The sequence below is a fragment of the Alligator mississippiensis genome, chromosome 1 (genome assembly GCF_030867095.1).
Source record: "Alligator mississippiensis isolate rAllMis1 chromosome 1, rAllMis1, whole genome shotgun sequence".
In the NCBI taxonomy this organism is placed as follows: domain Eukaryota; kingdom Metazoa; phylum Chordata; order Crocodylia; family Alligatoridae; genus Alligator; species Alligator mississippiensis.
This window is the reverse complement of record NC_081824.1, coordinates 258,962,935-258,987,516: the sequence shown is the minus strand read 5'-3', so window position 1 is coordinate 258,987,516 and position 24,582 is coordinate 258,962,935. Positions and strand designations below refer to the sequence as shown.

At 43.1% G+C, this 24,582-nt stretch overlaps 1 protein-coding gene across 12 annotated transcripts in view; it reads left to right on the top strand.

The window, feature by feature from the left end:
• BBX (BBX high mobility group box domain containing) overlaps nucleotides 1–24,582 on the top strand; it is a 212,687-nt gene that overhangs the window by 19,793 nt on the left and 168,312 nt on the right. For 3 of the 12 annotated variants that reach the window (XM_059720546.1, XM_059720548.1, XM_059720549.1), the window contains exon 3: nucleotides 18,500–18,552. The exons of 8 other annotated variants lie outside the window; for them this stretch is intronic. In XM_059720546.1, coding sequence (XP_059576529.1) covers nucleotides 18,550–18,552 — 3 coding nt within the window. In that variant the 5' untranslated portion in view covers nucleotides 18,500–18,549. Of the gene's footprint in view, nucleotides 1–18,499; nucleotides 18,553–21,298; nucleotides 21,498–24,582 lie in introns of those variants that run through there. One more of the 12 variants, XM_059720552.1, reaches the window with a different exon arrangement.

Below are 24,582 nucleotides of genomic sequence, written 5' to 3'. Positions count from 1 at the left end.
ATCAGATGCATCAAATTAGACTTCAGGAAGGCCTTCGATACGGTATCCCACCCCATACTGGTGAACAAGCTAAGAGGCTGTGATGTGGATGACTGCACAGTCCGGTGGGTGGCGAATTGGTTAGAGGGTCGCACCCAAAGAGTCGTGGTAGATGGGTCGGTCTCAACCTGGAAGGGTGTGGGCAGTGGGGTCCCACAGGGTTCAGTCCTTGGACCGATACTCTTTAATGTCTTCATCATTGACTTGGACGAGGGAGTCAAATGTACTTTGTCCAAGTTTGCAGATGACACAAAGCTATGGGGAGAAGTGGACATGCCGGAGGGCAGGGAACAGCTGCAGGCAGACCTGGATAGGTTGGACAAGTGGGCAGAAAACAACAGGATGCAGTTCAACAAGGAGAAATGCAAAGTGCTGCACCTAGGGAGGAAAAATGTCCAGCACACCTACAGCCTAGGGAATGACCTGCTGGGTGGCACAGAGGTGGAAAGGGATCTTGGAGTCCTAGTGGACTCCAAGATGAACATGAGCCGGCAGTGTGACGAAGCCATCAGAAAAGCCAATGGCACTTTATCGTGCATCAGCAGATGCATGACGAATAGGTCCAGGGAGGTGATACTTCCCCTCTATAGGGCGCTGGTCAGACCGCAGTTGGAGTACTGTGTGCAATTCTGGGCGCCACACTTCAGGAAGGATGCGGATAACCTGGAGAGGGTACAGAGAATGGCAACTCGTATGGTCAAGGGCCTGCAGACCAAGCCCTACGAGGAGAGACTAGAGAAACTGAACCTTTTCAGCCTCCGCAAGAGAAGGTTGAGAGGCGACCTTGTGGCTGCCTATAAGTTCATCACGGGGGCACAGAAGGGAATTGGTGAGGATTTATTCACCAAGGCGCCCCCGGGGGTTACAAGAAACAATGGCCACAAGCTAGCAGAGAGCAGATTTAGACTGGACATTAGGAAGAACTTCTTCACAGTTCGAGTGGCCAAGGTCTGGAATGGGCTCCCAAGGGAGGTGGTGCTCTCCCCTACCCTGGGGGTCTTCAAGAGGAGGTTAGACGAGTATCTAGCTGGGGTCATCTAGACCCAGCACTCTTTCCTGCTTATGCAGGGGGTCGGACTTGATGATCTACTGAGGTCCCTTCCGACCCTAACATCTATGAATCTATGCAGCAACATCAGGCTTTGAGTACATACAAATACAGGTTCAGGATTGACATTTTATGCATGTACACAGCTAGGTAAAGACGAGATCCTGCACCAAGATCCATTCACTCAGATGCCTGCATACATGTGGAGTTCTCATGAAGCCCATGGATCTTTCCATGGGTGCAGCAGTCTGCAGTAGCAACTTTTATGATTGTGAGTGAAAGCTGGCATTCCTGGAATGCATAGGTGCCTCTAGGAAATCTGATGGGATATTTGTAAGTTGAACACACTGAACCTCTGTAGCCTGAGGAGTTTGCAGGTTCTACATATTGAGTCATTTTGGATTTAACAATAAAAAAAGAGTTCTGAAAAGATATTTGCAAAAAAAACCCAAAAATAGAATTTACTGCAAAACTAAGGATAAATTGGTAGGACATAGAACAAGATTCTTACAACATCAGGGTTTACTTAGCCACGTTGCTTATGTGCATTTTTTCCTTATTTCTTAATACCTTTAATTTGTACCGCTTCTCGGAAAATCTACTTCACCCCCTATCAACAAAACAGCTTCCTGGGTAGCATTTGAGGATTTCTGCAAGATGTAAGGTTTAGTTGAAAAAGGAAATGACAAAGTGTCTTGTCCTTATGGTTATGGAGATGTGAACCAAACTTCCATAATGCCCAATGTGTGCTCAAGTCTGAAGATGAGCCAGGTCCTCTTGCTGTTCAGAGATTTTCCCAAGCTTTAGCAAGGTGAATTTTGGTCAGTTTCACTGCTGGTATTCAAAGCCCTGTGAGGGCAACAGTGAAACTGAAAAGGATCAGATCATTTTCAATCTGCTGCTGCTTGGCAAAGCTATTATCAGACACAGAGTCAGTCACTGCATTTATTCAGTGTAGGGAGGACTTCCAGTGAAGAGATGTGGAGTATGCATGGGAATACATCTGCAGTCTTGTACATTGTGATTTACTGCAACCTGCCCAAGAAGCTGGGTAAATGACCCCCTTCCCAGTTCTGTGCTGTCATCGTTAGATTGCTACCAGTAGCCAAATACCTAGTTTAAATCTAGCTCAGGTAATCTCTCTGCTACACTGTAGTCTAGAAATGCAGACTGGTAGAGGATAAAGGAGAGGAGAGGAGAGCCAATCTGTTTTGAAACAGCCAGGCGAACCAAAGTTATAATTGCGCTTGCTGATTGGCACTTACATCTTCTTTGGTATCAACTTCCAAATGCTAGCTTAGGTGGGGTCTGATACAGACTTTGGTAGCTGTTTTGTTTGTTAGGAATGCTTTTTTTTCTCCTTTTTAGTAATGATACGGTAGGAGTCTGTAACAGAACTCTTTGACACTTACCTGTTCCACCTGCAGGGAGTTCACCCATACAGGTTAATTCTTGGGCCAAACTCCAGTGTTTTAGCAGGTGTGGGTTGGGCAAAAAGGCTGAGCCGGGGTCATGGAGGAGAAACACCAGGTGGAGAACCATGATGCTGAGTCCTTGGAGTCATGTGTTCCCACAACGGGACTGCATTGGTCCAGAGAGCCTCCAGGAAAAAGAAAACATGGGGCTGGGCTCTCACATCCCCTGGAGAGGGGAACATGCAGCTCCAAGTCAGAGCAGTCTGTAAAGATACATGTGGAGAAAAGCCTCAGGGAAGCAGGATCTGAGGTACACTGTAAGAGGCACAGATGAAGAAAAATCTGGAGCAGCTGGGCAGTACTGAGAGGACAGGGCAGAGAGGCCATGTGAAGCAGCGCATCAGTGGGTGTGGAGATCTAGTAGCCACTATATTTTCTTCTTGCCTTGATTATTATTAAGTAGCTTAACTAAAGAGTGGCCTGGACTGACTACTTCCAAACCCAGAGTTGATGGGTGGACTTCAGCATTTGAGTAGTTTCTTCTTTTTTGAAGCTCATGAATTGATGAACATTTGCTTTATACTGGAACCTGTGCCTTTTGGGGTGCATTCATAAATTAACCAACTGTGATTTGCAATTGATCTCCCTTGGGTCATACTACTTATCTCTATAAATTCATGTTTTAGTGGGCCTCTGAGTGTTAATCGACGGTGTGATGAACTTTGGGAGACGATACCCAGCAAAAAATTAACGAACCTTTATTGAGTTGCCTTGCTTTCTCAGGTGGAGGTGAGGTAATGGATTCTCTGTTATGAGTAAGCTGACATTTTAGTTAAACTTCATTGATGGAAGAATTAACTGGGGGCTTTAGGGGCAACAAGATATGGATGCTGATAATGGATCCACTGATGAACATTGTGGTCCTTTCGTGAGACTAAAGTATTGATTTAAGTTGATTTCACTAAGGACTGAAGAGACACCACAAACTGGACTGAAGGATCTAAAGGTGAAATAAATTGGTATATAGGGGCATATAGGCTATGGAAGCAGGGGGTAGCTACCAAGGCAAAGTAAAGCTACTTGGCCTGCACTTGGAGGGAGGCAGTTAGAAAGGCCAAAGCAGAAACGGAACATAGGCTGGTAACAAAAATTAAAGACAACAAAAAGTCCTTCTTCAGGTATTTAGGGAGTAAAAAGAAGGCGCAGGGTAGCATAGGACCCTTACAGGACAAACTAGGACAATTAGTGACAGACAGGGGGGAGGCACGGCTGAGCTCTTCGATGAGTTTTTTTGCCTCTGTATTCCTGAACACGGATCAGGACAAATCTCCCAACTGTATCATAGACAGGCACAAAAGAGACATCAGCCCACCAACTGTTAACGCTGACAGTGAAGGGACAATTGGAGGGGCAGGTCACGTCCTAGAGGACTGGAAAAGGGCCAGTGTGGTCCCTATTTTCAAGAAGGGGAGGAAGAAGGATCTGGGTAACTATAGATTGGTTAGCGTCACCTCTGTCCTCCGGAAAACCTTTGAAAAAATTATTAAGGATCACATTTGTGGGAGTCCAGCGGGAAAAACAATGCTGAAGGGCAACCAGCATGGATTCACAGAAGGTAGATCTTGCCTGACTAACCTTGTTTCTTTTATGACCAGGTCACAAAATGCTTAGATACAGGAATCGAGGTAGATGTCACCTACTTAAATTTTAAGAAGGCTTTCGATATGGTATCTCATCCTATTCCCACAGATAAACTGAGCAGCTGTGACATAGATGATTACATAGTCAGGTGGGTGGCTAATTGGCTTAAGGGTCGCACCCAGAGATTGGTAGTGGATGGGTGGGTATCAACCTGGAAGGATGTGGGTAGTGGAGTCCCACAAGGCTTGGTCCTTGGACCTGTGCTGGTCAATGTCTTCATCAGTGACTTGGATAAGGGCATAGAAAGTACTCTGTCCAAATGTTCAGATGATACCAAATTATGGGGTAAAGTTAACACACCAGAGGGTAGAGAATGAATCCAGACAGATCTGGACAGGTTGGAAAGGTGGGCAGAACAGAATAGGATGCAGTTCAACAAGAACAACTGCAAGGTGCTGCATCTAGGGAGAAGGAAACACCAGCACACTTGCAGGCTGGGGGAGGACCTTCTCAACAGCACAGCAGGGGAAAGGGTCTCTTAGTCATTGTTGACCAACATGAGTCTGAGTGGTCAATGTGATGAAGTGATCAGTAAAGCTAACCGCACTTTATCATGCATTAGCAGATGCATGACAAACAGCTTCAGGGAGGTGATACTTCCCCTCTGTGTGGCCTTGGTCAGGCTACAGTTGGAGTACTGTGTCCAGTTTTGGGCGCCACACTTTAAGAGGGATGTGGATAACTTCAAGAGGGTTCGGAGGAGAGCCACTCGTATGGTATGGGGCCTACAGGCAAAGCCCTATGAGGAGAGGTTGAGGGCCCTGGATCTCTACAGCCTCCACAAGAGAAGGCTGAGAGGTGACCTTGTGGCTGCCTATAAATTCATTTTGGGGGGACACACAGCAAGGAATAGGAGATGCTCTGTTTACCAGGGAACCCCTCGGAGTAACTAGGAACAACGGCCACAAAGTGATGGGGAGCAGATTTAAGTTGGACATCAGGAGGAACTTTACGGTAAGAGTTGCCAGAATCTGGAATTGGCTTCCAAGGGAGGTTGTGCTCTCCCCTACCTTGGGAGTCTTTAAGAGGAGGCTGGGTATGCACCTGGCTGTGGTCGTCTGACCCCAGTGCTCTTTCCTGCCCAGGGCAGTGGGTTGGACTCCATGCTCTGCTAAGGTCCCTTCCGACCCAAACATCTATGAATCTTGTAACTGGATTACATAATGAGATCGACCATTGGCATCTTGAAAAGAAAGGGACAGAGTGTAGGGAAGGAGGAGCCCTGCGAAACAACCCTTTGAGGTGAAGGTATTCCACTGTCCTCCATATAATATTGATCCTCCCTTTTTTTGTATTAGAACTAGTCATGGCAGGTGAGACTGGAAGAGAGGGCAGGGATTAGACCCTTGCATTGGGGAAGTGAGGACGATCAAGCAGTGCCTTCTCACGGGATGACTTTAGGTATATGACACCTTCTGTGTGCAAGCAGATTAATAAAACGTTTGAAAATTCCTGGCAGTGAGCAATGCTGGAGCATCCTGGTCAGTTTCAAAGTACCTTCACCTTCCCAGTAACTGGAGTGAGAAGAAAAAAAAATGGCTTTTCCCCAAGATGTTGCAGCAAGACATTGCCTGCCTTCTCCATTGGCCTTTGGTTACTAGGTTTATTTCTCCAGCTATTAGGACTTTTAAAGTATAGTGGGGATATTGAAGTGTTGGCTAGCCAAAAAATATAGCCACCATTGCACAGTGCTAAGAGAAGTATGCAACCCCTAGAAGTTCTCTCTGTTCAGCGGTACTAAAATAAGTTCTGGCAGAAAAAAGCTTTCTTGTCCAAGATGTATAATGCCAATTTATTTCATGCCACTGACTGAGATACCATGGTTGCTTCACTCTGCTCTAATAAAAACAGAACATAAGAAAAATTACTTTCTTGTGAATGAAAGAGGATGCTCTTGTTGTTTTTCCCTTGCTAGGAAAAGGGCTGAAGATCTGTAATTGTTGCTCTTGGGTTTATTTATAAAATCCTGAAGCAGCTACTAAAGCCTATACCAAAGACGATTTGCTCAGGAGTCATGTATGGATGTGTCCACTCAAGTCTGTCAGCAGCCTTTTTTTGAAAAGCCCAAAGGAGTTTGCCAGAGCTGGCTTGTTTCACCTTGAATACACAGCAGAGTAACTCGATCAAGGTCACTGAGGTTACCACTCAGTGGGTGTGTCTACATAAGATGCTGACTGTGCAGCAGCCTGATACTACTGTGCAGTAGTGTTGTATGGCAAAAACCCTGCCGAGATGCTATTAGTAGTATTAGGCAGTAGTATTAGGCTACTGAGCAATAGCGCCACTTGAGAGGTGTTCGCTGGTGGTACTGTGCTGTACTTTATACAGGTACTAAATACATGTGCAGTAATCATTGCGCAGTAGCATCTTGTGTAGACGTGCCCACTGATTTGTATTGGTATGAGGTGAAAATTGGTCTCTATCCCTCCTTCAGTTATAACACATCTCTAACAAATTACAAGACTAAAATGGGGATGGCAGTACTTAAACCCAGAGAAGAATCTCTGTGGATTCCATCCTGTGCACTGGAGTAGCAGGGGCTTTACTTAAATTTAAGCAAGGATTTAGCAGCCAGAGCTTTCAAGATAGTCTTTGTTCTGACTGTCCACTGATGTTACGGTGAGTGGTTGGAAAGGCGACTGCTTGTTTGGCTACAGCTAGAAGTGTCACTCACTTCATAAGATATTGAATGAGTGGTGAATCCAGTCTCCAGAGTGGTGGGACAGAGGTCCATGCATCTCTGTTTGTTGCGATGTGGAACAAAATGACAGTTTTAAATTTGCCTCAGTTTTCTGTAGCCCAGTTGAGTGGTTCTGGGAGCTTATCCATCAAACACGGTGGGTACTCATGGGGGGGGGAAAAGGCATTGTAGAGAACAGTCACATTAAACATGGTCATATGAAGTCAGATCTTCAAACGGGTAGGTAGAAGTATGTAGCTTCTGAAATAACTTGATAAATGTAATCTATATTTGACCTCAGAGTTGCCACTTACCATACTCTAAGTTAAGCATGTACGTACATCTTGGAAGGATTGGGATTTAGTATGATGGTAGATGCCAAGAACATGGCAGATAACACAGGCAATAGTCATCCATGGGTCATTACCATCTAAATCTATGGAATTTCTGTTTAATATGTTTAATTTGGCTTCTGGTTGGTGACTGTAACATTTGACCTTAATGTTATTTTAAACTTGTACACAACCAAAAGTGCCTGTCTTAAGAGCAGGGTTCATGGCAAATATTTAAAACACAGTTAATCTAAAAAATAAAACCAGATGTTCATCCTCACATACAAAGCTAGAATTATCTGGCCAGAAAATATTCCAAAGAACTCCACCTGCTTCACAAATATTTCCCCCTCATTTTAATATATGGTATGATAAAGCATTAGAGTCATTCATAAATATTTATTCTTTTAGTGTGCTCTGCCCTATCTCCCGCAGTACAGTGCTTCCTAGGAAACCCACAGAGTCCCACAAGGTGGCAGGAGCTTACTGCTCTAGATCATGGATGTTAGCAATGTGAAGTAAAGCTGGTAAAAGAAGAGATTCCTTCTCTAGTTGTATGCTCCTAGTTCTTCATGAAATAGGCCCTAAATTTCAAACTTATCTTTCTTACTCAGGTAGGTATGTTTCTGAATAATTTGGACAAAAACACCCTCAGCCTCAAAATATTACAAGGGAGAAGGAAGAGATTTCTCTCAAGCTTGATTTATTTCTTTAAAGCAACAACAAAAAGGCCTCAGTTTGCACTCCAGAATTCCTAGTCTTTCTTTGCTAGTAAGTTGAATCCTAGAGAAGACAGTTTGGCTAAAGCTATGCAACTAAAGGCCATGACATGGCTGTTTCCTGTTGTGAGAGAACCTAACCATGGGCGTGTGTAGAGGAAACAGGAGCCTTAAATTGAAGCCGTGGGTTTTAAAAAACACTGTTTCAATTTAGGACTGATTAAACCCCTGTGTTGTGCACACACTCTGCTGACTTAACCTGCCTGTCTGGCAGGGAGGGGAGGGCGAGCTGCTGGTAGGCAGAGTTGTTCCTGGGCTGCAGGGGGGACTGGTGCTTCCCTCTGTGGCAACTGCAGCTCCCCCATCCCCCAGGCGGCACCTGTCTGCAGGCACCTGGCTTGGGGAGTCCTGGGGGGCACCACAGCTGTGGAGGGAAGCACTAGGACCCGGTGAAGCTCAGGCAGGCAAACAGGCTTCAGGGGGGAGAAAAAAAATGATCAGGCTCACCACTTCTTTTTGGTGGAGCTGCTTTCCTGGGCTGCTGTCAGGCTCGAAGGAGTTTTAATTTGCTCCACCCTAAGTCATTTAAGGCATGTTACCCTGCCAAATTTCCTACAGCGGCTGGAATGAATGCACAATATGCCACTGAGGCGTGCAATCACCAACACCGTTAAAGTGCAAAAGTATTTAGTCCGCTTTAAAATGTTGTGCACACACGCCTCGTGAGCACAGTTACTGGAGCCAGGACACAGGGCCTGCGAGGAGAAGTGAAGGCATTCTGTACTGTATTAATAGAAGGAAACAAGGCCCTGAAAATGATTTGCTTTGGAAACTATGAATAATCAAAGCAGCATGAAACATCTCGGGGTCCTAGGAATATTGAAAGGCATCAATGTGCAAGTGGAGAGAATGCTATTCTCTTTTTTTAAATGTTTTGAGATCTGGGAATTTAAAGCATTGAATAAGGGCTAGGGACTAACTGAAGCCTTTCTCACTGAAGACAAGATTTCAGAGACTTCTAAAAGCTACGTATACTTGCTTAACTTCAAGCTTTTGGCCAAAGATTCATGGTTTTATAGGATTTCTGTGGCTCTCAAGTCTTTCTCCAAAACCACAGCACTTCCCAGTTTGGGCCATGGAAATGACATTGAGCAGAGCAAAAGAAAGTTTTGAGTGACAAACCATGACTCAACATTCCCAGTAAGGCTATTCTTGAGCCCCACTTCTGATCAGAATCACCTGGGGACACTTTTTCCTAATGAAAAAAAAATGTTTTTTTTTTATCATGTGAAGGCTGCAGTGGGACAACAGGTGGGAGGAGAAGTTGAATTTTAGTGCACTGGCTAGATATTCCTAGGAGAATGGAGCAGAGATTTCAGGAACCTGTTTATATAGGCAGAAAATTAAAGATCCCTATTCAGTACAGTATAGCCAGAGAAAGAGGGTGGTATGGAGTGACCTTCTGAATCATTAGCTGTATCTTAGGTGTAGAAATAACTTTTAGCTCTATGTGAAATTTGAGTGTTCTCCCCTTCCTCCACCTGCAAGTGTTTGCTGTATCGCTATTGAAAGAGGAAAGAATATGGAGGCAAGAATATTGGGAATAGAAGCATCAGGTGTATTTGCATGAATTCTGTCACGGAGACCCATGGATATCATGCTCTTCCTTTCCACTTTGCTGGTGGAGACTGGTTCTTAATTGTGTAATGACATCTAAAATCCAGTCCATGATGATCTTCAGTGATGGCCCTTCAATATATGCTGTTCAGTCAGATGCATGCAATTTTGGGGGTGGGGGAAGTTGTCACATGTTGAAGATGCAACAGTTGCAAATCATTGGAATGTTGTGATGCAGTATTAAAGTTAGCATGTGTTAGGATGGTGTCACACATCCATTTGCCACAGTTGCAGATCACTGGAATGTAGTAATCTATGACTCATGATTGCTATGACCTGTTAGAGTTAGTACATATTGGGAGATAACCCTCCCCTGGAAGGGAACAACTTTTCAATGGCACAAGGGCACTTGACACCTGCTAAACTGTTCAAACGTGCATCTTTCTCATGTTTTAACTGCACAACTGAATGTTAAGACACAGAGACATACTATGCATCACAGAAGAATCTCATCAACTACCACGCAGTACAGAACCCACTCTTGTCTTAGGCTACCAGAGTGACATGCTGTTCAGAGCTGGAATGACACTTCCACTTGACTGTGTCTGTATTCGGGGGTGTGTGTGATGTTCTAGGAAGTGTTGGGCTATAGGTATAATTTTCTTGACCTTGGTCTTAGCCTGGAGGTAAAAACTTTTTTGGACCATATGATCAAATTATATTTTTATGATAGAGTGAAAATAAGGAGGTTTTTAGCTGTTAAAAATTTCAGTGTTGTTTATATTCCAAGTTTGTTTGTGATGGCTTTACCACTATGTATAAATAAGTGAATTGGTAGGTATGAATTTAGCTTTTGATTGGGATACTAGTGGAATATATTGCCTTCCCCTGTGGATAGTTTTGAAGGAATCTGACTTCCAAATGATATATCATGTGAAAATAGGATAACATGCCAGATGTATGGAACCACTCTTCTATACCTTTCATATAGGACTCAGTCGTATGGAATAGGACTCAGTCATGCACATATCTTGTTGCACGTTGAAATGAATGTAACTATATCTATTTAATCAGTTATAGCTGAGATTTTCAAAGTCACCCAGGGGGTTTAGAAGCCATTCCTATTACAAATTAATGGGAACTGGGCATCGGATCACCTCGGCTGATTGAAATCCCTCCACTACCATTCAGATAAGAGAATGTATTTTTTATGGGGAGTGCCATCCAGCTAGCCAGTAGGAAGTTTTAAATCTGATATCACATATCTTAACAAGCATGGCCACCATCAAGGCAGCTTAACTGCATCAACTTCCTCCATATCAGAAAGGTGTGGATCTGTGTGCAGGTTTCACAGAGATTGCTCCACAAGTTCAAAATTCAGGAGCAGTGAGTCCTGTAACTAAGGCTTAAGCATATAAACTACTTTTACTACCATACTTGAAGGGGGCCTCTCTAATTTTACAGACACTGTATGAACCTGAAAAACAAAATGAGTACTTGATTGTGTTTTGTCACTTAATAAAAAAAGTGCAGTTTAGAAGGACCATCTTACTCTACTGAGCTTTTAATGTCAATCATCTTCATTGAGAACAGTTTACTGGTGTTATGACAGAGTTCCAGAGCTGATTGGAGTAGCATAGAGACTTGTAATTCAGTCGCAGTCTCAGTGTAAAACATGTGCATGGCCTTGTGTTGTCCAGTTGGTTTGCAAAGGATGGCATATGTCAGGCAGCGTCTCTTTTGAGATGCAAAAAGCCTGCATGAGTTTCTGTTCCATTTTGTGGGGCTTTTAGAATTGGAACCACAGGCCAGCACAGTTTTGTGATCGAGTGGCATTGCTACCTGATACAGATGTGAGGAGTGGAGATACACCTCTGTTGTCCATGCATCCTCTTTAACACGGATACATCCTTCCTGTTGGGCATTCCCAGGGGGTGACCTCCAGACCCTATGTTCAAACACTGCCTTCAGGTGCCCAGCTTGCACTTTACTAAGAACCGTTTACAAGGTGTGCTTTCCAGTGGAGGGCTGCCATGGGTGGGGTCTGCTCTAATCAGATGCCCTCTTCCTTCAGCATGTGTATATGTAGAAAACTGAACTGCCTGTGCAGGTATGTGCACAATTTAATGAATTACTACCCAGTGAGGACACAGGTTGGCTTTTCAAATCCTTTTTCATTTATTACAGGTGTCTCGTAAAGAGTTACAGCAAGTCACTGGGCTCAGCTTGCCAGGCTGTATGTTGTGCACCCCTGTTTTCAACCAGCCTACAAACAGGAGGCTGTGGTCATCTTATCATGTTCCTCTGGGGAGCTGAACTCGTTTAGCTCCCAGCAGCCTCAGTGGCATTTCACACCAGAAACCTCTGATAAATACCCAGTAGTCTGGTTACATCCATTCAGGCAGGCAGATGTGCTACCTCTGTACCAGTTAGAATAGGAGGGGTTCAGAATCATTTGCATCTCTGGCTTTCAGCAGGATTCAGTTTATTCAAAGGGTGATGCTCCGTATTCCTTCACCAGCCACAGAATCATTTGGTTCACATACAGCTTTGCTACATTCCAGCGTTCAGTGGAACTGGACATAATGATTTCATACCTTCAGACATACTGTTCCTAAACTGACCAACATGTCAGCGGTCACTTAGGTGTGTTCTTGTAGCACTCACAAACTGTAAATGGTTCCGTGGAAGGAAGTGGGAGAGGGAAAGAGGGGACTGGGGAGAGGGATGCCCTTGTTCCTTCTGGTTGTTCTCAAGCAGAAGTCCTATTGACTTACTTTTCCATAAAGGAAGCTATAAATAAAAATGAAAACACTAGCAAAATAATGAAATAAGTAGGATTTGAAATAGAGAAACTTGTATCTAAAGTATTTATATAGAATGCAAATGAATTTGGTACCTAAGAGGTGTTGTTGCCCATTACTTGGACAGATAAAGCCTATCATTCAGTGACTTCAGAGGAAATTCAGGTATGTCTAAATGACAGCAAGTTATAAATGTAACTAATGTGTCAAGTATGGAGTCAAATCTCAAGGTCCTCAGTCAGAAACAACCCCACTGAAGTCCATATACACATAGTTCATGTATAGTTTGCTTGTCTTTCTTTCCAAACAAATGCTTCTAGAGGAGATAGTAGAGTATTCTATTTTTTTAAATCTCTGTAGGATTTTGCCTGTCAAAGATTGCAATAAGCATCCATAGACAGGGAATTATTTTGCCTTTGTGCTTGAGATAGTGCAATGGTTTGCCAGTGAAGCAGCCAGAGTTTATAACCACATCCATATCAGAGTCAGAAGATTAAAATATAATTGTGGGACTGCTTTGGGGGGAGGAGGGAGAATGCATCAGGGTATGTCTCAGACATCCTTACAACATATTGTTATATACAGAAGAGTGGTATGGTTGTACTTTTCAGTGGAAGGCTGGAGTAGTGGAGGCACTAAGGTGCATGGTTGACAACCCAGAGGTTGCAAGTCTGCTTGTCAGATTCCATTAAATCTGCAAATTTTGCTAAATACATTGTCACAAGGACATGAAAAAGGAAAGTATTTTTCGATAGGGCCGGGCAAACAGCAGTAGCTTGTTCTCTCTCTCTCTCTCTCCAAAATGACAGAGAAAAACCTCAGAGTATCTGTGGAGGCCAGGAAAGTTAAACATGAAGCAGTAATTCTTTCCAATGGTTCGCCCCTCCCGGCGTTTCCAGCTCCAGAACAGGAGTTTGGAATAGTCTTCATTGTAATAATACTGCTGCCCTGTTTGGCTCAAGTAGGCTGCCACGAGTTGGGCCATGGGCTGATTGGGTCCATAACCCATTAGGAGTTAAAAAGGAGGATGGGGCGCAGGTATACACTTCTGCCTTCCCAAACACAGTAGAAACAACAGGAGCTATGAGTTCCCCTGCTCAGAAATCCAGATCTACCTTTTCAGCAAGTCCTGTGTCCCAGAAGAAACTGTGCCTCAGCTTCCTCCCAGAACTATATTCGCCCCTGCTTCTCTTGCTGTTTGTTGGCTTTGCAGCTGTGTATGTATGTAAAGCAGAATTATTCAGTCCTCTAAACTGTGCATGTGCAGTCAATTGCAGGGACTTGCCCAAGATCACAGGTTCTTAACTTTGTTTTGCCCAGTGGCCTAATGCTATGGACAAAGGTTTCCTATTGTTTCCAGTTATCACTGCATAAAGGAGTCTAATAACTTCCTTCATCTAGCCTGAATGAAGCATGGATAGAGTTTTAACCAGGTGATTGTGGTAGTTGATAACACTGAGCATAGCAGTATACGAGATCTCAAAAAAGAGTTTTGTAAGAGTGAATAAATATTAATTTACAGAATCAACCTGTAATTTTTTTTTGCCCCATTTCTCATTGTATCTGGGTATTTAAAAAAAAAAAAAGGACCAACATATGTTGGTTCTTTCAACATACCTGAGGAAAGGGACTTTCCCATTTACAAATGGGGAACTGACCATTCAGAGAGGACCTCAGAGGTTGAGCCAGGAATTGAACCTAAGGCAAGAAGGGAAATGAGTCAACTAAGCTTAGAGTCAGTTTGTGGATGAGCTAGAATGAGAATCTGTCACTTGGAAATATGTTGCACTAGTCATTATACTCTGCTGCCTTATTGTATAAATAGGAGAGGCAATTGAGGCCTATGAAAAATATGCTCAACTGAATTAGGAGGCTTAGTCCTGACCTCTGTAGAGGTTTCCCAATAAGAATAGCCTGTTAAAATCCTAATTTTAACTGGAAAGCTTAATTTTGAATGGTGTTAGGATGGTGGAGCTGTTAATATTTGGGCGATTTACAGAGGTTAAAAAAAACCAAAAATAGCACCACTGCTCTGAGCCCAGCGCATGCTCAGAAACATCACGTTAGCTGGATACGACTTGCCCAATGTCTGTATAGATCAGGCGCTTTAGGCCGTATGTAGACTAAATGAGAGGTGTGTGTTCATAACACTTTAAAGCGGGCTAAATGCTTTTGTACCGCTTTAATGGTGTCGGAGTTTGCATGCCTCAGCGGCATATTGCGCGTTAATTCCAGCTGCTGTAGGAAATTTGGCGGCATAATGCGCCTTAAAGGAGTTCCTTTGAGGAGTTTTAGTTTGCTGCCCCTACAGCCATGGACCGAAGCACTGGGCTCCATGCAGCTCCACAGTTCTGCAGAAAGCCCTGCAGGCAGCCTGACAGCACCCCAGGAAAGCAGCGCCCCCCCCCGGATCCTGCCTGCCTGAGCTGCATGAGGGCCCAGTGCTTCTCTCCACGGCTGCAGTGCCTTCTGGGACCTCCAGAGCCGGGTGCCTGTGGGCAGGTGCCACCGGGAGGGTGGGGGATGGGCGCTGCTGCCACAGAGGGCAACATCAGCCCCACCCCCATGCCCATGGACTCCTCCACTCGCTGGCAGAGCCCTCCTTTCTCCGGAAGGGAGGCAGGTAATCCAGTGGGGTGTGTGCACGACATGGGAGTTTAATCAGCTGTAAATTGAAGCATTTGGTTTTTTTCTTTAAATCCACCCCTTTGATTTAGGGTCCTCACTTTGTCTACACACGCCCTTAGTAGCATTTTCTGGCGCTTTTATTTAATAGCTGATTGAATCAGCTATTATATAAAAGTGCCAAAAAGCCCTGCTGAAGTGTGCTGTCTATACAGATGCCGTGGAGCTGGGTTGAACTAAATGCTCTGCTTCTGCTGGTAAAGCTTTTTTTATTATTTTTTCCATGTCTTTCAGTGCCCTCAGGCATTGTAACCATATTTGAATGGAAGCCTCAGTCACCTGCTTGCTCTAGGTCGAGGGTTCCCAAAGTTTTTATGCCACGGCCCAGCAAACTGTGGCCCAGCAAACCACGGCCCAGCAGTCACAGCTGACCGCGGCTGGAATTTCTGCCTGGAAGACAGGTAAAAATAATCCCACCCCCCGGGCGGGCGGGCTGTGGGCCCTGCAGAAAGAACCTGCAGTCTCTCCGCCTGGCTTTGGGGGGCTGTGGTTTGCCGATCCACAGCCGCTTCTGGTCTGCCGTGGCCCAGGGTTTGAGAACCCCTGCTCTAGGTCATTCCACACACATATATTTTAAAACTATGACTTGCATGCAAGACACCAACACTTATTTTCCAACAATTTTTTGAGAGTTGATTTCCCTTGCATTGCACATTATATTTATATCCCTATCACATAAGTTGAATGTGTTGACTCTTTAAGTCAGTAAGTTCATATACCAAAAAAAGAGACCTTAGGCATGTAAATTATCAGATGTGTTCAGCAAACATAACTTTTGTATATGGGGAATTGGCTTTGTGCTCTTATACTATGGTGTTAAATGCTGCAGAATAAAAGCCTACTTTTTGTTTAGCTACATTTCCAAACAGTGAGGGGAAAAACCACAGATCAACAAAAGAAAAACGTAGAAAATTTTGATTGAAAAGGAAGGTTGAATCAGTTAGTTTTAGATGCCATGCTTGCAAGCACTATACACAAACTCTCATATAGAAAGGGATTTAGACTAGCCAGTGATTCACAAGTCAGCTAACCATATCAGGTTTTCAGACACAAACGGACTTCATAGTGCAAACAGCAAAGGCAAATCAGGTATAAGAAACATTAAGCTAAATTTGTCACCATAAGTGAAAAGCTGTGATTTTAAAGTGAGATTACAATTAGGCAAAGGTAATCATTGATTTTACAAAAGGATCCTAAATGTTGTGTTTGTGTTCACTGGTGTATTCCCTCCCCAAGTACTCACTGTGCAATAAGCTAGTTGATGGCTAAAAATGGGATGACTCAAACATAAAATGTCTGCATTAGCAGGAAGAAAGTTCTAACATGGGTCACTGTGCATATCAGGTAGAGCTCTGAACATGGTTATCCTTCATGATGTAGTCCTTCCCTTCTGTGTTCCGTGGTCAGACTGCTACAGACTTGAGTGACAACTACCAACCAGGTTTGTCTCTGGTTTTTGGAATATAAGCACTAGGGGCATGCATTTGATTTTCTAAGTGTCTGTCATTCAGGGGGACTGTGCGTTGGAGGTGGCTGTCACCCTGCTGCATAGCAGCCCCTGTCTGGTTGCTCTGGCAGCATGCAATCAGGTCCTTGCTCCCCCTGCTGGCTCTGTTAACCCTCAGCAACACCAAGCCTCTGTGCTGTTTCTCTTGCTAAAGACAGCTGCTTCCACTGAAGCTGAGAGCTGTGCTGCAGGTGGCCTGGCTTGGGCAATCTGTGCTTTATACTGGTGATAACAAGGCAAAGCTGGGAGAATCCTCTCCTGTGAGAGGTAGGTTGTTTTTTTCAAGAGGAGGATAAAGGGTGGGGAGGGAAGGGAAGCTGAGCTGAAACAGAGGTACTTGGGAGTTGTTTTGGACTTCTCCCTTGAATATATTGGTGACACTGGTTATTTTTTCTGCCCCTGCTCTTTTTCTTTTTCCTTTTTTAACGTTCAACTAGAAAGAAAATTTGTAGGGGAAACATAACCTGAAAGTCACTAACTTGGCCAGCCAGGCCTCTTGCAGCTCCCTTACCTTACCCTGGGCCTTGTTGCTCTGGTTTCTCCAGAATAGCTGTTCTTATACACCAGCAGATCTCCAGCTTCCCTCAACAGTGCAGACTACAGCAATTGCTTTTAAAGTCACTTCTGCTCTTCCTTAGTCTTCCTTTTTTTGGGCACTTAGCATGTGAATCAAGAATTGGGACCTATGACTTTAACGGGATCAGGGTCAGGCCTCTGCTATCTGGAACTGTAGCGGAGAGGGTTAGGAATCTGACAGATGTGATACCAGTGAGCTAAATGTTGCAGCCAGACTTTCAAAGCATCTTGTATGAGGAAGAGCTTTAGTATCAGAAAAATGGCTTTTGAACTGTTGTCTTGCTCTTGATCCTTGTCTAATAATAAACATCCAGGGAAGTACTAAGTGTTCAGGCTTCCCAATATTCAACCTAACCCTGCATAGTTTTTTAATTATAGACTGTGTAACCTGTGTACAGAAATCATTCATACTGTAACCACTGCGTAATTGTTTTCCAATAAGACGACTTTTTTAAGGTCTTCAGTTACGTTTCTCAAGAATCTAAGTGTGGTGCGAAGGATTTCGTCAATGGGATTAGAAGCTAAAGGTGGTTTGTACTGAGTAAAGACTGCATGTTTGGCTCAGTTATTAAAGGATTTTGTATAACAATTACAAACACTACAAAAAGAAATTATTTAAACAAACTTGTATATAGTGTCTGTTTCTAATTGAGCTTGATGTTTTATCATAGTTTTCTAGTTAGGAGGGAAGCTAGTAAGCATAAAACTAATTCAAATAAGCAAACTGAAATAGATCTGCAACTGCTTTGAGAATTTTTGTTTCACTGTCAAAAACATTTATCAAATCCATCCAGGAAGAGCACGCTGCAACTGCTGCAGCGTCCTTAGCCTGACGAAGGGTTTTTGAACCCGAAAGCTTGCTTAATAACTATTCTCCAACCATTTGGGTTGGTCTAATAAAAGATATCAAATTCACCCAAGAAACCTTGTCTGCCTATATCCTTAGACCAACACGGCTACAACCTAAACCCCTTTATCAAATGTTGTAACTTACTGTACAATTTGGAAAGAAGCCAATATACTTTAGGTGCTTTAAAAAAAGTATATAACTTGAACATACTGCTTTGCATATAAGCTATAAAATAGAGACTTCTCTAATAATATGCTTTCTAAAAATCTATTTTGTTTCTAAATCTTAAGTTTACTTCCATGAATCCTGAACAAATTGGCCAACAACAACAGCAGATTAAAGAAGAGTTGAGGTTAAAATGCATTTGAATTGAGTCCAGCTAACGCGCTATAACATTATTAAAGTTTTACAAAATTCTACATTGTAAAGGGCCAAATATTATTTCTTAAAGTTACCTTCTCAGTATCTGTTTATCTTAGGGGTAAAAAAATATTTTTTTTTTATTTTTTCTTTTTGCCAATTTCAGGTGGCAAGGTTAAGGATGGGTAGACTGGCACAGCAAAATCTGGTGTGGTGATGGTGAGTGATGAAGGATGATATAGCAGTGGGGCATTTGTTAGATCTATTTATTCACTGTTGCTTCCAGACTAATTCTGGGGGGTTTGAAATTGTAAGATTTTTTTCTGGGAGTGGGAAGAGGGATTGTTTTGTTTTTTGTATGGGCATTATATTATTTTCTGGGTGATACTAGGAATCTGATGAAAATTGTTTTCAAGCCTATAAGGTTCACTTCATTTATTTCTTACCTTTTGTGTTTGTTTTTTTCTCCCCCTTCCCCCCCCCAAAAAAATAATTTTCCTGTTTCATCACCTCCTTTTTAGTAATTTTACTTTTGAAAAGTACCAGACCAACAGCTGTGGAGAAGTCAGCAGTGTCATAGATACATTCAACTTTTCCATTTCTATCCCCCACTTTTGCAGCTTACACTGAGACAGTTTGTTTGCCTAATTTCCTTTTCACCCTCCTTTATTCTGGAGGATGGGGAAGGTTGAAGAGCCTATCCAATGCATTAAGTAGAACTGCCAAGTTACTATTCAGAGTTACTGTTCAGGATGGTACAACCTAGCCACTGCATTGGCAAAGACATGAATTAGAAATATAGGCAGTAATTAAACAGCTGAGCATGGAAAAAGAAGAGGAAAGAAATTAATTCACAGGTGTGGATTGGCTACTGTATATTTTAGGTAAGTTTACTTTTGATAACATGTGCTAACCTGAGATGTCACAAGCTCCAATTCCATTCAATTTCAGAAGGGAATGATAAGATGACATAGGAACCTTTTCTCATTCTTGTAACACAACTATTCCAATCAAACTGATGCAGCACACATCCTTCCATTCAATAATAATTTTCTAAAACAGAACTGATGTACTCTTAGCATTACCTTTATCTTTTCCATTCATCCTGTCAATTCTGTGCGTATACCTGCAGCACAAACAGAGATAAACAATCGAGCAACTTGATGTTGGGTGAGATTCCATGTCAGGTGATAGGTTATGAACAATTAGAACTACTCCTACATATTAGTAGGTTATAAACTGACTCTACATACTCAAGGAAAACAACCTGGATATCAGTGTGGTGAAAACAGCTAATCAATATGAAGAACTGGTCAAAAACAAAGGTTGGATTGGATTAAGAGAGGCATAGAGAATAATACAGAAAATCTTAATGCTAGTCTGTCACTTGACAGCAGATTCCCACGTTGAATGCCTTGTGTAGTTTAGGTTTCCTTTATGAGGGATTACATAATAAAGGTGGTAGAGGCATAAAAAGCCTTCCTGTGGGGAAGAGACAGGAGAGGAATATATCCCATGAAGGGTATTGAGAAGGTTAGTTGGGGACCCACATTTGCCCCCTCATAATCCATAATCAAAAGGATATCTGACAAAACTGAAATGGTTAGCTATAAGTACCAAGTTTTATGCTCCCCACAATTCAGAATTAAACTCTGAATTTTCTACCACAAGAAGAGACAAAGCACTTTAGATTTAAAAAGAGTATGCCTCCATATAAGGATGCCCTCCACAATTACTGTAGCTCAGTTAAGGAGAAAAATAGGGACTCTTTACTGTGAATATAGATGTATGCCCAACTACCTGTTGTTTGTAAGAGATTCATTCTACTAACCTGTTGTTTTCCATTTTGGGGTTTACTCCTCTCAAAGTCTGGTACTGACCACTGTTGGTGACTAGTCTATCTAGTTTTGTATCTTTAGGACTGATGCAATTGAGCAGTTTATGTGATCTGTTTAGGATTACTTTGAGAATGGTGTGACTTGTTATAAATTGTATTATTTTTCTGAACTAAACTGTTTAGAATCTGCTGTAGTATTCTGTTCCATACAGATTTTTATGCCTTCCTCCTGGTAGTATCCAGGGGCTTTCCAAAAATTCATTCAGCAATATGACTAATATCTATATTATCATAGTTGTGAGGAATTAAAATTCATAAAGCAAAGAAAGTGTTTACTTACAATTAAAACACAGCTAAATGGCCTCTTGAATTCCTTCCCAAAAGCTTCACAATTTTCCAGGTCAAAATTATTCTCTAAAAAATCTCTTCCCTTTCATCTAAGAAATGTATTTCATTAAAGAAAATTACTTGTGCACAATAAGTAGCAATTGTTACTGGTACAAGAAATACCATAATCTCACTTTTTAGTGCATAAAGCTAATGCAGTATATTTAGGACAGCAAGGCCGTTATCCTATTTTTGAAGATAGCATTTCAAATTTACATTGCTGCAGAAGTGAAAGCAAGTTTAGTGGTGTACAGCTGTAGCCTGGCTGTACTGGCAGCCTTTACTGAGAACCAAAAATGAAACAGCAGGGAACAGTGCAGAATCAGGATTTGAGCTACATGGAGTAGGGTAGGGCATAGAGCAGGACTTAAGTGACTTGGCAGAATGGTGTGAGGAAGTTTCCCTGCATGTTACCTGTACAATGCCTGTCTCTGTCTAAGCTCCTCAAAACTATTCTTTCATGAGCACTACAAATTCAGTAATGCACAAGGGAGGGCAGAGTTTGTGGGGGAAGAGGGGGATGTTATTGGTGTTTGTGTTAGCAGTGGTACTGGTATTTCAGTAATGCAGTGGTGTTAGCTATATTGCCAACAACAAGCTATAAGCACCGAGCCCTGTTTCTGCTCCTCTTTCCCTCAGCTCAGCCCCTTTCTGCTCCGCCCCATCCCTCCTCTCGATGCCACTGACATCAGCTTCCTGCTTTTCATGAGAACTATTTTCCTTGAAGCATTAATACTCCTTCTTTAAGAGGACTATTTTCATAAGTCTGGAGCTTGGCATTTGGGTGGCTTTGGTCTCTTCTGACAAGCTAACGTAACAGGCTGAGGGAGCAGTATCATCATGATTTGTTTTATCACGCTGTGCCAGTATGCAGCAGTCTACCGATCTGACTGTAATCGAAAACATTTCTGTGAGAGGTCTGTAACTGAAAGTTGAAGAGGTGAGTGTTGGCTTTAGATACTGTAGGTTCAGGCAGTTTATAAAGTAAGCAATCACTGTATTGTGCCAACTGATTGAATATTTTCAACTTCTAATACAGCTGTTACAGCGTACTCAGGAAATGGTTCGTGTTTTGTGAAATAGAATAGTAAATAAAAATTCATAGTGTGTAAACTAGCTTTTCCTTGATTAAAGCCACAGATAAATAAGACTTCCTAGAGGCACAAGAGATATGACAAAGATAAAGTTAACTCTTAGCAATTTGCAGTAGACAAGTATTTCAAGATAGGCAGTTTCTCATTTTCAAGAGGATTTGAATAATACCAAAAGGAGACTGGTCTGGGATTTAATAATAATTCAGGAGACAGTGTAGCCGAATACAATTAATGGAAAGACTCATATATAAGTTCATGTGCAGAAATACAACTATACATATCAAAGAACCCAGTCTGGGAGTTTAAAGGAGTCCAAGGTAGTTCCCTTTGAAAAATCCCAGCCTGAAAGTATTGGATTTAAGTTTGTTACCTGAATAACATCCCTGGGTATAATTATATTCATAATAACGTGGAAATGACAGGTACTGTAAAACCAGATGGAATGGTAATGATACTAGGTGGTAAAAAGTAGGACTCTCTAGGGTTAGAAAGGACATTTCAAACAAGCCATGAAGCTAAAACAAAATAATACAAAGAGAAAAACTTATTGATTTGTAGAAAATAAGCACCAATTCTGAAAATACTCTCACATATTAGTATAATTTCAATGAGATTTCTCCCACAAATAATGTTTTAACCTCTCTTGTCAGCATAGGAGTCTATATCTGCTGTAAGTTTATGACAAGTCAAATTTATTTATCAAAAGTTGATGCAGTAGCACAAGGGATTGTGCTAAAACAAAAGTTATTTAAAAATTTCAGTCTTCAGTTAAAGAGCTTTGATTAACTTCTTTAACAGGTCTACCATTGCCCCCAGAAATGTATTCTGTGTATTAAGCAAAGTTTTGTCCTTTCTATATTTTGGTGAATTGTACCTGGAGATAAGCAAGTGACCTATCTGGAAGCTAGTTAGTGTACCGGGGAAAATGTATTGAATAACAGATTTGCTTCTTTAAGGTACTTTTCTTTGGGAAGGAATGAATGTTTGACTTGCAAGGTGTAGTACTCTCTTTTACGTGAGTCAGCAAGCATTTGTTTGTACCTTCTGACAGACTCTAGTATCTAACTGTGAACTGGTCAGTGGCATTTTGTTTCTGTTTTTTTGCTGTTGTACAAAATTTCCTAGGTGTCTTGCCCATTCTTTAGTGCCTGTGTTGTTCTCACTGCCTGGAGGCAATCAGATTAATAAACATCTCTGAAGTTCTGATGTAAAGTATTCCAAGTAGGCTTTTTTAACATACTCTTGCAATTCTGAAATGACAGGAGGTGACTCCCATCAGAACTGTTTGGAGGATCTTACTGCTTTAGTAAGATCACTAAAGAGAAGTTGGTTAACTTGCCTGCTACAAAGAGAGTAGTAGCATTTCAGGTTGTAAACAAGAGGTGTTCATGTTGTGGTGGGCAAGATTTTGTCTGATTACCTATGTTTCCAGAAAGCATAGGTCCTCCTGAGGTACCTGGCAAAGCTTCCATAGCTTTCACTCGTGCAGAACTTTTCTTTATATCTGCAGTGAATTTGGGGGAATACAAAAATGTCCTTGTTTCATGTTCCTTTTAAGCAAGTAATATACACAAGGTTGCCATATTATAAATTCTCTATATCAGGGGTGCTAAAGAAATGGGCCAGATCTAAGGCACAGAGCCATAGCATCAGGTGAAAGCTCTGGCACATGATGCCACCCATGGGTCTTGGAGCAGATCCACATGTAGTGTGCACTCGATCAGCCCTGCATGGGGCTGGTCTGGGGCATGTACTGCATGTGGTACCCATGCTGCAGTGGCCCTGTGCACTGGATCCAGCATGTGGGGCCTGTCTGTGGGACCAATCTAGTTCTTGGACCAGCCCCACACTCTGTTCATCTGACCCACTGGGCCTGATGAGTTTGACCCCTGCTCTATATGGAGTGATGATGATGGATGATCACTTGTGAACAAGTAAGATTGTCTTCCAAGGATCTTAATAGTGAATCTGCAGGTGGCTCCATAGCCCAATTCTAGATCCACATGTCTTGTTGCAGTGAGGACAGGTGTTTCCAGGAGGGATGGGCACTGTGGTGCCGCATTGGATGTTCTGATGTTCTTTTTGCCTGTTCCTCTTTTCCTGTTCTGCTTGTCGACGAGCTGTTTCAAAGTGTTGAGGTCTCTCCCAAAGAGTCTTCCTCCATTTTGGTCGGTCCTGAGTAAGGGTCTCCCAAGTGTTAATGTTGATGTTACACCTCTTCGGGCGCATCCAGACGAGCAAGCACGTGCCTCTTGACCCGCCTCAAACCCCTTTGAGGTGGGGCAAGAGGCATGTGCGGGAAACAAAAATGTTCCCTGTGCTGCAAGTTTGCAGCGTGGGGAGAAAATTAGACCCCTATATCCAGGGGTCTAAAAAAACCACTCCACAGAAGAGCGCAGCAGGGCACGGTCCCAGACCGTGCCCGGAGCCAGCAGGGGGTCAGTCCTCCAAAAGAGATGCTGTGGTTTCGGCCGGAGCATCTCTTTGGTGCTCCTGCTGCCCCTGGCCCCGGCGCTGTCCAAGGTAAGTGAGGGTTGGGGGAGGTTCATGGGTGTGGGTGGGTGAGGGGTGCCAGGGGGATGTCAGGGGGTTTGGGGAGTGGTGGGGGGGATGTCCCCGGGGCTATGGGGGGTGAGGACCTGGCCCAGATCTGTGCGGCTCTCTAGTCCGGCTTTGCACCAGAACGGGTCTCACGGCTCCAGGAGGCGCGCACAGGATCTGTACCTCCCAGAGCCATGTGATCCGCTCTGGTGCAAAGCCAGATTAGAGAGCCACACGGGGCTGGGCCAGGTCCTCATGCCCTACAGGCACAGTGGGGCAGAGATGGGACGTGGCGGTCGGCCAGCCCTGGGGCCTGTCTGCCACCCAGCCAGGCCTGGCCCGGCCCACAGTGACAGGACCTGGCGCGGCATGTGGGGACTGTGTGCCAGA